We start from the raw sequence: 13,826 nt of genomic DNA, 5'->3' as shown, positions 1-13,826 counted from the left end.
GGATTGGCAAGAATGTTGGCAGAACTGAAAGTTTCTCACTATCAAGAAAGGTTTGAACAGTTTGCTTGAGAAAGGAGATAATTGAGGGGTGGCCTGTCGAGGTCTTGAAAATGATGAAGGAGTTGATAAGGTAGAAGTAAAGTAGATGTTACCACTTGAGGGAGACGACCAGAACTAGGAAGGTTCAATCTGTAATAGTCATGAATTAATCCAACAGGAATTCCGAAGAAACGACTTCATTTAGCGAGTGGTAAGACTACGAAACTCATTCCCATGTTGACCTGAATTGTAGCAATGCATTTAAGGTAAAGGCAGCTGTCTAGGTGCGGCTGATTGGCCAGGGCCAGGGCCAATCTTAGATCCTCCATGTGCTTCCTGTAATATGGATGGTTAGCCAAAGCAGGTTCACCATCAGAACAATCAGAATAAGGCTTGTAGCTTCAATAAAGCCAATAAAAATGGTAAACAATTGATGTACTTCTTAAGCTCCACAACTTTAAAGCAGAGAAATGTGGGTTCGAAGCAATAAGAAAGGGTTTGGTGGGGTAGTCCTTTGAATCGAAGGAACCCAGCACATAAAGCAGGCAAGCTGAGGACACACAGAGAAACCTGGCGATTTTCTCTTGTTGCGATTACAGTCACGGGAGACAGCAATGGCTCTGCGATCAATGTTTATTTTGTGGCCACTCAGCCCCTCTAGGGGTGATCACCATTCCCAGCACTGACTGCAGTTTCAGAAAGTAATTGCTACGCACTGACCTCCGGGAGTCCAGGCAGAAAACAAAATTTAAGAGAATGCTGAGCCCAGTATTCCAGGTGACAGGGTTTCCCATCAAGATGGAGAGCAGGCTAACACAGGAAAGATCTGGCAACTTTGCTCAGAGAAAGAAATGAATATTGGAAGGATCATCAAAAGAAGCTGTTTGGATTGACTCAGGAACACTCAGAGTCAGTCTCTATCTGTGAGATTATATATACCCCCTCAGACAGTCTGATGGAGATTAGATTATTAGAATCCCTATAATGTGGAAACAGGCCCTTCAGCCCAACAAATCCACACTGACCCTCCAAAGAGTAACCCACCCAGACATATTTCCCTCTGACTAATGCACCTAACACTATCAGCAATTTAGCATGGCCAATTCACTTGACCTGCACATCTATGGACTGTGGGAGGAAACCCACGCAGACACGGGGAGAATGTGCAAACTCCACACAGTCAGTCACCCAAGGGTGGAATCGAACCTGGGCTGCTGGTGCTAACCACTGAGCCACCGTGCCACCTGTAAACACATCTCTCCAATTGATAGCAAGGAGGGAAACCTTATGTTGCAACAAGATATCAATGGACTGGTCAGGCTCAGGGTGGGAAAAGTAGCAAATGGAATTAATCCAGAGAACTGCAGGATGGTGCGTTTGGGGAGTTCAGGCAAGGCAAAGGAGAGCAATTAATGGGAAGGTACTGAGAGGTTTAGAGGAAGTGAGGGACATTGGAGTGAATGTCCACAGATCCTGATTGTAATAGGATAGGGTGATAAGATGTTAAAGCAAATTGGCTGCTCTTTTACTAACTGAGGCGGGAGGGTTAATGCTGGAACAGTATTAGGCTGACGGACGAAGGGTCTGGTTCTCTGCTGAATGACTCTGTGACTCTATCAGAGGGAGTATGTTTAAGGTGGGGCCAAAGTGGTTTACAGGTGACCAGAGAAACAACGTTTCCACCCAGAGGGAGTTGGAAATATGGCACATGCTGTCTGGAAGGGCGGTAAAGATTCTGTTAACAACATTTCAAAAGAATCTGGATGAGCACTTAAAATATCAGGGCATATTAGGTTATAGACCAATGCAGGAAAGTGGGATTAGTGTAGTTTGGTGTTTGTTGATTAACATGGACACAACAGGCTGGAGGGCTTGTTTTGATCCAATATGATTCTAGGATTCTATGATTGTATTCTATCTGACCACCTCCTTGCAGAAAGGATGGAGTTGCGTGTGAGAGGGGACAGGAGATTTATGAGATGTTTCAAGGATTGGAAAATTGCAGAATGAGGAAAGATTGGAATAGCTGAAACAGACTGAGGCTTATAAAGTTGTGAGGGGCCTGGACAGTGTGGAGGGGGGAGGGTCTGTTCACTTTGGCAGAGACATCAGTGATTGGTAGATAAAGATTTAAAGTGATTGGGAGGAAGGTTAAAGAGGAGATGAGGAATTGGTTTTACACATGGAGGGTTGATGGGGGTCTGGAACTCACTGCCTGATAACAAGGAGAGACAGAAATCGCTGAGTTGATTGGATTGGCTCCTGAATTGCAGTAATCTGCTGGGATACAGGCAAAGGGGGATCAGGCTGAGGTCAGGGAAGGGGGGAGAGTGGGGACTTGTCCTCCAGTTAGCACAGGCACAGTGGGCAGAGTGGTCTCTTTCTCTGCTGCACAAGTTCTCAGATTCTACAAAATGAGAAGCTGAGCTGTGATTATGATTGGAGATTCTCCCAGTCTCGGCAATCTGTGGCTGCCAAGAAATAATCTGGGGAAGATTGCTCCTTGTGTGTCACTGACCAACAGCCTGAGATGGAGCTGACTTTGACCCACCCCAAACTCCCCCCCAAATTGTCCCGTGAGTTCCAGTTGACTGGAGCATGTAAACAACGTTGTGGTGGGCTCTTCCTCTGACTCATGTTCCTTCCTGCTTGCTGATCCACATTGAAACCCTACTCCCGCCTGCTGCATGTCTCTTTCTCCCTGTCTTCAGTCAGGTCACTCTGATCAATGTTGGACAGAATGTCGAATCGCCAAGGATCCCGGAACAAGCGGTTGGTGAATGTGATTTGTTTTAAGGTGGTCTCTTTCTGACACTCACAGTCTGTCAGACTGACACTGTCAGGAAAATGTGAGGTTCTGCTCAGTATGGGGGTGGGGGGGAGGGGGCAGGGGAAGCATCAAAGGGTCAGGGGTCTGAGATAGGATAAGGGGGAGAATAGAAAGGGAGGGGTAAGAGGATGGCAGACTGGGGGAGAGAGGGTGGGAAAGACAGGATGGGGAATAGGGACAGAGGAATATGGGAGAGTGGGAGCAGAGGAATATGGGAAAGTGTAGGAATGTGGGGTGGGGAAGTGGGAAAATGGAATAGAGGAGTCGGAAAGTGGGGGATGGGGCAGAGGCTATGGGAGAGTGGGGGTGGAGCGGGGTGTATCCAGATCCAGATTGCTCACAATGTAACAATGAGGAGAGCAGACGGATGGTCACCCGATCGGAAGGTGGGTTAGAAGGCAACGGACGTTAGTGGGTCCCATCACCCTCTGCACAGCCCTCATGACCCTCTCGGATATCCCAACAGAAAGGAGTAATTTAGGGAATGATGAGGAGATAGGTGGAGAGTAAGGGAGAGAGTGTGAGGAGATGGGGTGTAGAGGGAGAGGGGAATTGGAAGGAGAGGACACCAGTGGAGAAATTTGATGGAGGACCTCGGTATGATGCTGAGTGTAAGGCAGATGGAGAGGGCGGTTAGGGAGTGAGGAGAGGGCGGTTAGGGAGTGAGGAGAGGGCGGTTAGGGAGTGAGGAGGGGGCGGTTAGGGAGTGAGAAGGGGGCGGTTAGGGAGTGAGGAGAGGGCGGTTAGGGAGTGAGGAGATGGTGGTTAGGGAGTGAGGAGATGGTGGTTAGGGAGTGAGGAGAGGGCGGTTAGGGAGTGAGGAGATGGTGGTTAGGGAGTGAGGAGAGGGCGGTTAGGGAGTGAGGAGATGGTGGTTAGGGAGTGAGGAGAGGGCGGTTAGGGAGTGAGGAGGGGGCGGTTAGGGAGTGAGGAGGGGGCGGTTAGGGAGTGAGGAGAGGGCAGTTAGGGAGTGAGGAGATGGTGGTTAGGGAGTGAGGAGAGGGCGGTTAGGGAGTGAGGAGATGGTGGTTAGGGAGTGAGGAGAGGGCGGTTAGGGAGTGAGGAGAGGGCGGTTAGGGAGTGAGGAGGGGGCGGTTAGGGAGTGAGGAGAGGGCGGTTAGGGAGTGAGGAGGGGGCGGTTAGGGAGTGAGGAGATGGCGGTTAGGGAGTGAGGAGATGGTGGTTAGGGAGTGAGGAGGGGGCGGTTAGGGAGTGAGGAGGGGGCGGTTAGGGAGTGAGGAGAGGGCGGTTAGGGAGTGAGGAGAGGGTGGTTAGGGAGTGAGGAGAGGGCGGTTAGGGAGTGAGGAGAGGGCGGTTAGGGAGTGAGGAGATGGTGGTTAGGGAGTGAGGAGAGGGTGGTTAGGGAGTGAGGAGATGGTGGTTAGGGAGTGAGGAGAGGGTGGTTAGGGAGTGAGGAGGGGGCGGTTAGGGAGTGAGGAGGGGGCGGTTAGGGAGTGAGGAGGGGGCGGTTAGGGAGTGAGGAGAGGGCGGTTAGGGAGTGAGGAGGGGGCGGTTAGGGAGTGAGGAGGGGGCGGTTAGGGAGTGAGGAGATGGTGGTTAGGGAGTGAGGAGAGGGCGGTTAGGGAGTGAGGAGAGGGCGGTTAAGGAGTGAGGAGATGGTGGTTAGGGAGTGAGGAGGGGGCGGTTAGGGAGTGAGGAGATGGTGGTTAGGGAGTGAGGAGAGGGCGGTTAGGGAGTGAGGAGAGGGCGGTTAGGGAGTGAGGAGAGGGCGGTTAGGGAGTGAGGAGGGGGCGGTTAGGGAGTGAGGAGAGGGCGGTTAGGGAGTGAGGAGATGGTGGTTAGGGAGTGAGGAGGGGGCGGTTAAGGAGTGAGGAGAGGGCGGTTAGGGAGTGAGGAGACGGCGGTTAAGGAGTGAGGAGAGGGTGGTTAGGGAGTGAGGAGAGGGTGGTTAGGGAGTGAGGAGAGGGCGGTTAGGGAGTGAGGAGAGGGCGGTTAGGGAATGAGGAGATGGTGGTTAGGGAGTGAGGAGAGGGCGGTTAGGGAGTGAGGAGGGGGCGGTTAAGGAGTGAGGAGAGGGTGGTTAAGGAGTGAGGAGAGGGCGGTTAGGGAGTGAGGAGGGGGCGGTTAGGGAGTGAGGAGAGGGCGGTTAAGGAGTGAGGAGAGGGTGGTTAAGGAGTGAGGAGAGGGTGGTTAGGGAGTGAGGAGAGGGCAGTTAGGGAGTGAGGAGATGGTGGTTAGGGAGTGAGGAGAGGGTGGTTAGGGAGTGAGGAGATGGTGGTTAGGGAGTGAGGAGAGGGCGGTTAGGGAGTGAGGAGGGGGCGGTTAGGGAGTGAGGAGATGGCGGTTAGGGAGTGAGGAGATGGTGGTTAGGGAGTGAGGAGAGGGTGGTTAGGGAGTGAGGAGATGGTGGTTAGGGAGTGAGGAGAGGGTGGTTAGGGAGTGAGGAGGGGGCGGTTAAGGAGTGAGGAGAGGGCGGTTAGGGAGTGAGGAGACGGCGGTTAAGGAGTGAGGAGAGGGTGGTTAGGGAGTGAGGAGAGGGTGGTTAAGGAGTGAGGAGAGGGTGGTTAGGGAGTGAGGAGAGGGTGGTTAGGGAGTGAGGAGAGGGTGGTTAGGGAGTGAGGAGAGGGCGGTTAGGGAGTGAGGAGAGGGCGGTTAGGGAATGAGGAGATGGTGGTTAGGGAGTGAGGAGAGGGCGGTTAGGGAGTGAGGAGGGGGCGGTTAAGGAGTGAGGAGAGGGTGGTTAAGGAGTGAGGAGAGGGCGGTTAGGGAGTGAGGAGGGGGCGGTTAGGGAGTGAGGAGAGGGCGGTTAAGGAGTGAGGAGAGGGTGGTTAAGGAGTGAGGAGAGGGTGGTTAGGGAGTGAGGAGAGGGCAGTTAGGGAGTGAGGAGATGGTGGTTAGGGAGTGAGGAGAGGGTGGTTAGGGAGTGAGGAGATGGTGGTTAGGGAGTGAGGAGAGGGCGGTTAGGGAGTGAGGAGGGGGCGGTTAGGGAGTGAGGAGATGGCGGTTAGGGAGTGAGGAGATGGTGGTTAGGGAGTGAGGAGAGGGCGGTTAGGGAGTGAGGAGATGGTGGTTAGGGAGTGAGGAGAGGGTGGTTAGGGAGTGAGGAGGGGGCGGTTAGGGAGTGAGGAGATGGCGGTTAGGGAGTGAGGAGATGGCGGTTAGGGAGTGAGGAGAGGGTGGTTAGGGAGTGAGGAGATGGTGGTTAGGGAGTGAGGAGAGGGCGGTTAGGGAGTGAGGAGGGGGCGGTTAGGGAGTGAGGAGATGGCGGTTAGGGAGTGAGGAGATGGTGGTTAGGGAGTGAGGAGAGGGCGGTTAGGGAGTGAGGAGGGGGCGGTTAGGGAGTGAGGAGAGGGCGGTTAGGGAGTGAGGAGATGGTGGTTAGGGAGTGAGGAGAGGGCGGTTAAGGAGTGAGGAGAGGGCGGTTAAGGAGTGAGGAGAGGGCGGTTAGGGAGTGAGGAGGGGGCGGTTAGGGAGTGAGGAGAGGGCGGTTAAGGAGTGAGGAGAGGGCGGTTAGGGAGTGAGGAGAGGGCGGTTAGGGAGTGAGGAGAGGGTGGTTAGGGAGTGAGGAGATGGCGGTTAGGGAGTGAGGAGAGGGCGGTTAGGGAGTGAGGAGAGGGCGGTTAGGGAGTGAGGAGATGGCGGTTAGGGAGTGAGGAGAGGGCGGTTAGGGAGTGAGGAGATGGCGGTTAGGGAGTGAGGAGAGGGCGGTTAGGGAGTGAGGAGAGGGCGGTTAGGGAGTGAGGAGAGGGCGGTTAAGGAGTGAGGAGAGGGTGGTTAGGGAGTGAGGAGAGGGCGGTTAGGGAGTGAGGAGAGGGCGGTTAAGGAGTGAGGAGACGGCGGTTAGGGAGTGAGGAGAGGGCGGTTAAGGAGTGAGGAGAGGGCGGTTAGGGAGTGAGGAGAGGGTGTGTGGGAAGTGAGGATATGGGGAATGAGGAGGGGTTGGGAGGACCGGGGGTGGGTATAGTCTGTCTTATTGAGGCCAGTGGATGTCAATGTTGAAAGTTCTTGGCTCTTATTCTGAGCACTGTGCCAATGTTAAATGGATTAGGAAGTACATGGTGAATCAGTTCCGAACCAGGACTAACCACTCAGTTGCCTGTGTGTGACAGACTGGTCTCTGTGGAAATATTCTCAGTATTTGCAGCCCCAATGTCAGGTCATTGCAAGCAGACTGTGAGTGACAGTGAGCGAGTTATAGATCCAATGTTCCATTTCAAAATATGTTTGTTGTCTCGCTCTGTCTCTTCTCTCCACGATCAGCTCTCATACACAGATGCTGACAGCAATCCGGTCGGAGTGGTGCAGATGACTTTCCTGAGGCTGTTGAGTGCTTCTGCCCATCAGAATCTGACCTATACCTGCCACCAGAGTGTGGCCTGGTATGATGCGACCTCTGACAGTTATGACAAGGCCATCCGCTTCCTGGGCTCCAATGATGAAGAGATGTCATACGACAACAACCCCTACATCCAAGCAATTGTAGACAGATGTGCAGTAAGTATAACGGCTTGGCTCTCTCAGGTTAAAGCAGGAGGCTTTCTGGAACTCTCGAAGATTGACATTCACCTCTGCTCTTTGTAAGATGAGATCATCAACAGCTTCCCGTTCACTTGTTGTTTGTCAGTAACTGGACCCACGAGAGCAGGAGGAGAGCAATTACTCAGCTGCCAACCTCCCACTCCCCAATCCTACCCCCTCCCACGCTCAACCAACACACACACACACACACACACACACACACACACTCACATACACACACCCCCCTCACACACACACAGTCTCACACACACACAGAGTCACATACACACCCCCCCCACACACACAGTCACATACACACACCCCCCCCACACACACACACACACACAGTCACATACACACACCCCCCACATACACAGTCTCACACACGCACACGAATCACATACACACCCTGCCCCCACACAGTCTCAGAAGCACGCAGAGTCACATACACTCCCCCCTGCACATCCGAGGAGCAGAAACATCGATGTTTCAGGCAAAAGCCCTTTATCAGGAATGAGTGAACAGGCCTAATCTACTCACCCTCTCCTCATTAGACAGTCTGCCCATACTCAGGGTCAGCAGAGTGAGCCTTCTCTGGACTGTCTCCTTAGATAAAGGAACAGGAACTGCTCCAGTTGTGGTCTGACTTGTGCCTTGTATAGTTTTAGCAATACACCCCTCTTTTATGCTGCATTCCTTTTGAAGTAAAGGCTAATATTCCATTTGTCCTCCCTAATACCGGCTGAATTTGGATGCTAACCTTTGGTGATTAATGCACAAAAACTTCCACATCCCTGTGTGCTGCAGCTTTCTTCAGTCTTGCTCCATCTAAATAATACTCAGCTCCTCTATTCTTGCTGCCAAAGTGTATAACCCCCATCCCCCCATTCCAATTGCTAAGTTTTAACCCATTCATTTTACCAGTCTATATCCCTCTGCAGACTCTTTGTGTCATCCTCACCACTTGCCTTCCCACCTATTCTTGTGTTAACTTCAAACTTGGTGATGATACATTCACTTTCCTCATCCAAGTCATTAATATCTGACCCCAGCAATGATCCCTGTGGCACTCCCCTGGTGACAGGCTGCTATCCTCAAAATGCCCGCCTTATTCCAACTCTTTTTCTCCTGTTATTTTGTCAATCCCCTATCCATGCTAACATACTACCTTCAACACAATGGGGTCTTCCTTTATTGAGTAGACTTACAGGCAGTAAAGGTGGATTTGGAGTGAGGGAAATATTTTTAAAATGACTTTGAGATGTGGGCTTGGACAGCTGAGCCTAGCATTTATGACCCACCCTTGTTACAGGAATTAAGATGGTACCAACATAATAGCTAGTGTTCCCCTCCAGGCCAGTAGCACATTTTCTGAGTATTTTTCATCTTTTTTATTTTATTCCTCCTTTCTTCTTCATCCTCAAGGTCAGTATGGGCAGGGTGCTGGCTGCATCATCAGCGGTGTGCACCAGGAATCCTGGCAGCAGTGGCAGTGTCCAGAGCCTGGACTCACAGTGATGGTAGGCCCGGAGCCTGGACTCACAGTGATGGTAGGCCCGGAGCCTGGACTCACAGTGATGGTAGGCCCGGAGCCTGGACTCACAGTGATGGTAGGCCCAGAGCCTGGACTTCTGGCAGTGTTGGCACGGTGGTGGCAACAGTAGAGTCAGGGTCTCCTGGGGCATTGTGTCGTCACTGCTATTCCCAGAGGGAACACCTTGCAGAAGACTTGAATCCTTGCTTGAGACCCTAATTTGAACAGAAGATGAACTTTTATTTCAGTAATTTCTTTTTATCCTTATTGTAATTCAAAATAGCACCAGATTGTGGCGACAAAACCCTTTTCAGTGTATCTTCAAGATCAATGTAACAATACATCATTCCTTGTTGCCCCTGAAGAAGGTGATGGTGAGCTGCCTTCTTGAACCGCTGCTATAGGCTGACCCACAATACCCTTAGGGAGGGAATCTCAGGATGTTGACCCAGTGACACTGAAGGAACAGCAATATATTTCCAAGTCAGGATGTGACTTGGAACAGTCCAGAATGGTTTCGAGAGGAACTTGCCCAGAGTAGAGTTCCCATGTGTCTGCTGCCCTTTTCTCGAGTTATCGAGGGACACAACCTGGAAATCAACCCTTTGGTCCAACCAGTCTACACTGACCATGATCGCAAACTGAACTGAACTAGTCCCACCTTGCCTGCACTTGGCCCATATCCCTCTAAACATTATTCACTTCTCTAAATGTCTTTCAAATGTTGTAACTGTACCCATATCCACCAGTTCCTCTGGCAGTTCATTCCACATATTAACCACTCTCTGTGTAAAAACAACTGTTCCTTATGTCCTTTTTAAATCTTTCTCCTCTCCCCTAAAAAACGGCTTGAAATTCCCAACCCGAGGGAAAAAGACACCTCCACTTTCTCTCTGTCCCTCGTGATGTAATAAACCTCTATAAGGTCACCACACAGCCTCCTACTCTCCAGTGAAAATTGTCCCAGGCTATCCAGCCTCTCCTTATAATTCAATAGACAATAGGTGCAGGAGTAGGCCTTTCTGCCCTTCGAGCCTGCACCACCATTCAATATGATCATGGCTGATCATCCTTAATCAGTATCCTGTTCCTGCCTTATCTCCATAACCCTTGATTCCACTATCCTTGAGAGCTCTATCCAACTCTTTCTTAAATGAATCCAGAGACTGGGCCTCCACTGCCCTCTGGGGCAGAGCATTCCACCCAGCCACCACTCTCTGGGTGAAGAAGTTTCTCCTCATCTCTGTCCTAAATGATCTACCCTGTATTTTTAAGCTGTGTCCTCTGGTTCGGCACTCACCCATCAGCGGAAACATGTTTCCTGCCTCCAGAGTGTCCAATCCTTTAATAATCTTATATGTCTCAATCAGATCCCCTCTCAGTCTTCTAAACTCAAGGGTATACAAGCCCAGTCGCTCCAGTCTTTCAGCGTAAGGAAGTCCCGCCATTCCAGGAATTGACCTCGTGAACCTACGCTGCACTCCCTCAATAGCCAGAATGTCTTTCCTCAAATTTGGAGACCAGGACTGCACACAGTACTCCAGGTGTGGTCTCACCAGGGCCCTGTACAGCTGCAGAAGAACCTCTTTGCTTCTATACTCAATCCCTCTTGTTATGAAGGCCAGCATGCTATTAGCCTTCTTCACTACCTGCTGTACCTGCATGCTTACCTTCATTGACTGGTGTACAAGAACACCCAGATCTCTCTGTACTGCCCCTTTACCTAAATTGATTCCATTGAGGTAGTAATCTGCCTTCCTGTTCTTGCCACCAAAGTGGATAACCATACATTTATCCACATTAAACTGCATCTGCCATGCATCTGACCACTCACCTAACTTGTCCAGGTCACCCTGTAATCTCCTAGCATCCTCATCACATTTCACCCTGCCACCCAGCTTAGTATCATCAGCAAATTTGCTAATGTTATTACCGTTATTCAAATCATGTATTTTCAGCAACACCCTGGTAAATCTTTTCTGACACCCTCTCCAGCTTTTAATAATATCCTTCCTATGACCAGAACTCCAAGAGAGGCCTCACCAAAGTCCCAACTCTGAGACTCAGAGGTCTGAGCAATGAAGGTAACTGCAGTCAATGCCTTCTGAACCACCCAGATGGAAGTGGTCATGGATTTGGAAGGTGGTCTCTAAGGAGCCTGGATGAATATTGGATTTGGAATGAGGATGATCCCACTGCCTTTCCAATACCATTCCTCGGAAATTCCTCAGATATGAGCTCCTTTTAAAGCCACCAAACCAGGTTCGAGTGGAGAAAGTGGCCTTTCAGCCCCTCATTTTTCTGTCCCAACTTCTCCTAAAGAACCAACCCTCCCAGATTTGGGCTTTTTTGAGTGTTTTCTCTAACTCTCTCCCTCTCTCTTCTCTCGACAGACAAAGAAAGGTTACCAAAAAACGGTCTTACAGATTGACACTCCCAAAGTGGAACAGCTTCCCTTCATTGACCTCATGTTCAATGACTTTGGAGAGTCTGGCCAGAAGTTTGGTTTTGAAATTGGACCAGTCTGCTTCGTGGGATAAAACGTTTAAATCTTCACAGAGAGAGACAAAAACTGTTTAAACACAGACACAGACACACACTCACAGACACCCACACACCCACCCCCACACCCACACACACCCACAGGAAGAATGAGAGAGTCTGCAGTAAACAACAAATGACCTCAACAAGCGATTGACAGACCGAGAGTTGGAGCTGGCCTTGAGGAAAGTTTGAACAATTCTGCTTCCAGCAGAAACAAACCTCCAAGCGGCACCGCCAGGGATGGGACCACTCGAAGTCTTAAGATCCCCAAGCCCCGAGGGGAGTGGACAGTCTTTCTGCTCGGGACTGGGGGAGAGAGGCCCGAGTGCTCAAAATAAGTCAGAGAAATCTTTCCCTGAGGAGGTAGCCCCGCATTGAGAACAGCCCCAGACCCTCGTGTGTGTCTCTCTCTCACTCTTTCTCAGCCTGATAACTTCTCTCTCTCTCTCTCTCTGTATCTCCTGCAGTTATCTTGTCTCAGATACATAGGTTTTTTTAAAGAAAGAAAAATCTCGTCAAATAAATGTTTTGAATTGAAAACCTTCCTCAGAAATGGTGCTGACAATTTTATTATTTCTTTTTAAAACAAATTTTTTGTACGTTTGTAAGTAAATATTTTATTGTATAATATTTTAATTCTTCCTGCAGCTTCTGGCTTTGGAATCAGTGCATGTGGCTCTTAAAATGTACAAGGACAACCCGTCATCCTATGTGCAAAAAAAATCAATATATCAAACTGTGTTATTGGGTTCAATAAAACCTGCCCTGCTGCATTCTCAAAAGCACACGGCTCTGTCACAGATCCTTCACCGTCTCCTGCTGCTGTCTCCAGGTTCCGAGCTAACTCTGCACCTTGTCCGTTTCTGTGGGAACCCTCTCGCATCACAAACAAAAACCGCTCTTTCTTTCCTTCCGCCTCAGTTGCTGGGGAGCTGCGGGAGGGTGGGGAGGTTTCTGCTTTAACCCTCTGGGTTTGGCAGCACTGTGCAGCTAGGTCTTTGCCGGTTGTGGGTGAAGACTCGCCGGGAGAATGTGAGCAACGAGGGGGTCAAGGCGTTTTCCGAAGATTAGGTGCTATTCCAACGCCTGACCTGTGGTGCCCCTCTGCCCAGCTGCCACTGGTTTGATTTGCTCGGCCAATTCAGCCACACTTCCAGGAAGATTGTACCCTCACCTCGACGCTCTCTGACGCTGCAGTTTGATTTCTGTTGTCCATGCCCTTTTATATCAGTGTAATATCTTTCCAGGAACACACGAGACCCTCCTTCAGTACGGCTGTACCTCCTATGTAAATGGTGCATTGATTTAGCCACTTTCAGAGTGTGTTTTACGAGCATGTGTTACCTGCTAAGAAGCGGCCAGCTGTATTTGTGGTGCTATTGGATGTATCGTATCGAAATCTAGATTGAAGTGTCTTCTTACTCATAGCCCTCGTCTTCAATGACACACGAGGCCCCATCTTTATTTCATTCATTTTGATATTGCAGCTGGATTTCTGAGCTGCAATTTGTTAGCCCCACACGTTAGGCATGGTCGCTGCTCCTTGCTTCCTGTTTATTCGGAGTGTTCTGCAGCTCGTCCCCTCTGTTACCCACCAGCTCCTGATCGCCTCAGCTTTTCTGAAAGGCTTTGTTCCATTGCATCTTGCAGTTTTCCTCTGGATGTGTCTCTCTCTCTGTCTCTCCCCAGCTCCCTCTCTACCCCAACTGGCTGCCTCTCTCACACAGTCATACGTTCTCACAGACTCTCCATTCTCTCTTATTCACTCACTCTCTCACACACACAAAGTATCTCTCTCTGTGTCCCTCTCACAGTGTGTCTCTCTCCACCTCGAACAGTATCTCACTCTCACCGCTATCCAAGCCGGAGTTGCCTTTGCATTAAAAGTACTTTTGTAATTTTATTTTTCTTAAGAAACATGTGACTTGAACATAAAATATTGTTAATGACGAACTGTTGGAGGGTTTTCTTGGTACTTTTATTGGCCCTGAAACTTTAAGTCAGATCGTTATACTGTCATGTGACATATTGTAAATGTTTATGAGAATCCCAATAAACTTGTTCATGAAACTGAGAATCCCCTGTTCCAGTGCATTCAGAGCTCCACACAATAACTCCCATTCTCATTCCATAGACAGAGCATCTGAGCTGTAAGGGCCAAACTAGATTTCTCAAAGATTGGGGGGGCTGTGCAGTAATGTCCAAAGCCCTTGCTGTGTTTGTGGAAGGTACAATTACATTAATACATTGGAGAGTGTGTCAGGGTATATTGGTGTCAATATGTGTATGAGATTGTGAATATGTTTATAGGGAGGTGGGCGTGAACATTTGTGTGTGTGCAACTGGGTGAGTAAGTGTGTCTGGGTATGTAGCTGGATGAGTGTGTGTGAGTCGGTGTGT

The 13,826-nt window shown here is 50.1% G+C and overlaps 1 protein-coding gene across 2 annotated transcripts in view; it reads left to right on the top strand.

Moving 5' to 3' along the window:
- LOC132825971 (collagen alpha-1(V) chain-like) overlaps window positions 1–13,503 on the top strand; it is a 499,923-nt gene extending 486,420 nt beyond the window's left edge. For both annotated transcript variants that reach the window (XM_060841664.1, XM_060841663.1), the window contains exons 66-67: window positions 7,091–7,324; window positions 11,276–13,503. In XM_060841664.1, the coding sequence (XP_060697647.1) occupies window positions 7,091–7,324; window positions 11,276–11,422 (381 nt within the window). In that variant the 3' untranslated portion in view covers window positions 11,423–13,503. The remainder of the gene's footprint in view (window positions 1–7,090; window positions 7,325–11,275) is intronic.
- Window positions 13,504–13,826: the final 323 nt, after the last annotated feature.

This window comes from Hemiscyllium ocellatum, chromosome 21 (genome assembly GCF_020745735.1).
Source record: "Hemiscyllium ocellatum isolate sHemOce1 chromosome 21, sHemOce1.pat.X.cur, whole genome shotgun sequence".
Taxonomy (NCBI): Eukaryota; Metazoa; Chordata; class Chondrichthyes; order Orectolobiformes; family Hemiscylliidae; genus Hemiscyllium; species Hemiscyllium ocellatum.
Note: the sequence above shows the minus strand (reverse complement) of the source record. Positions and strands in the feature narration are given on the sequence as shown.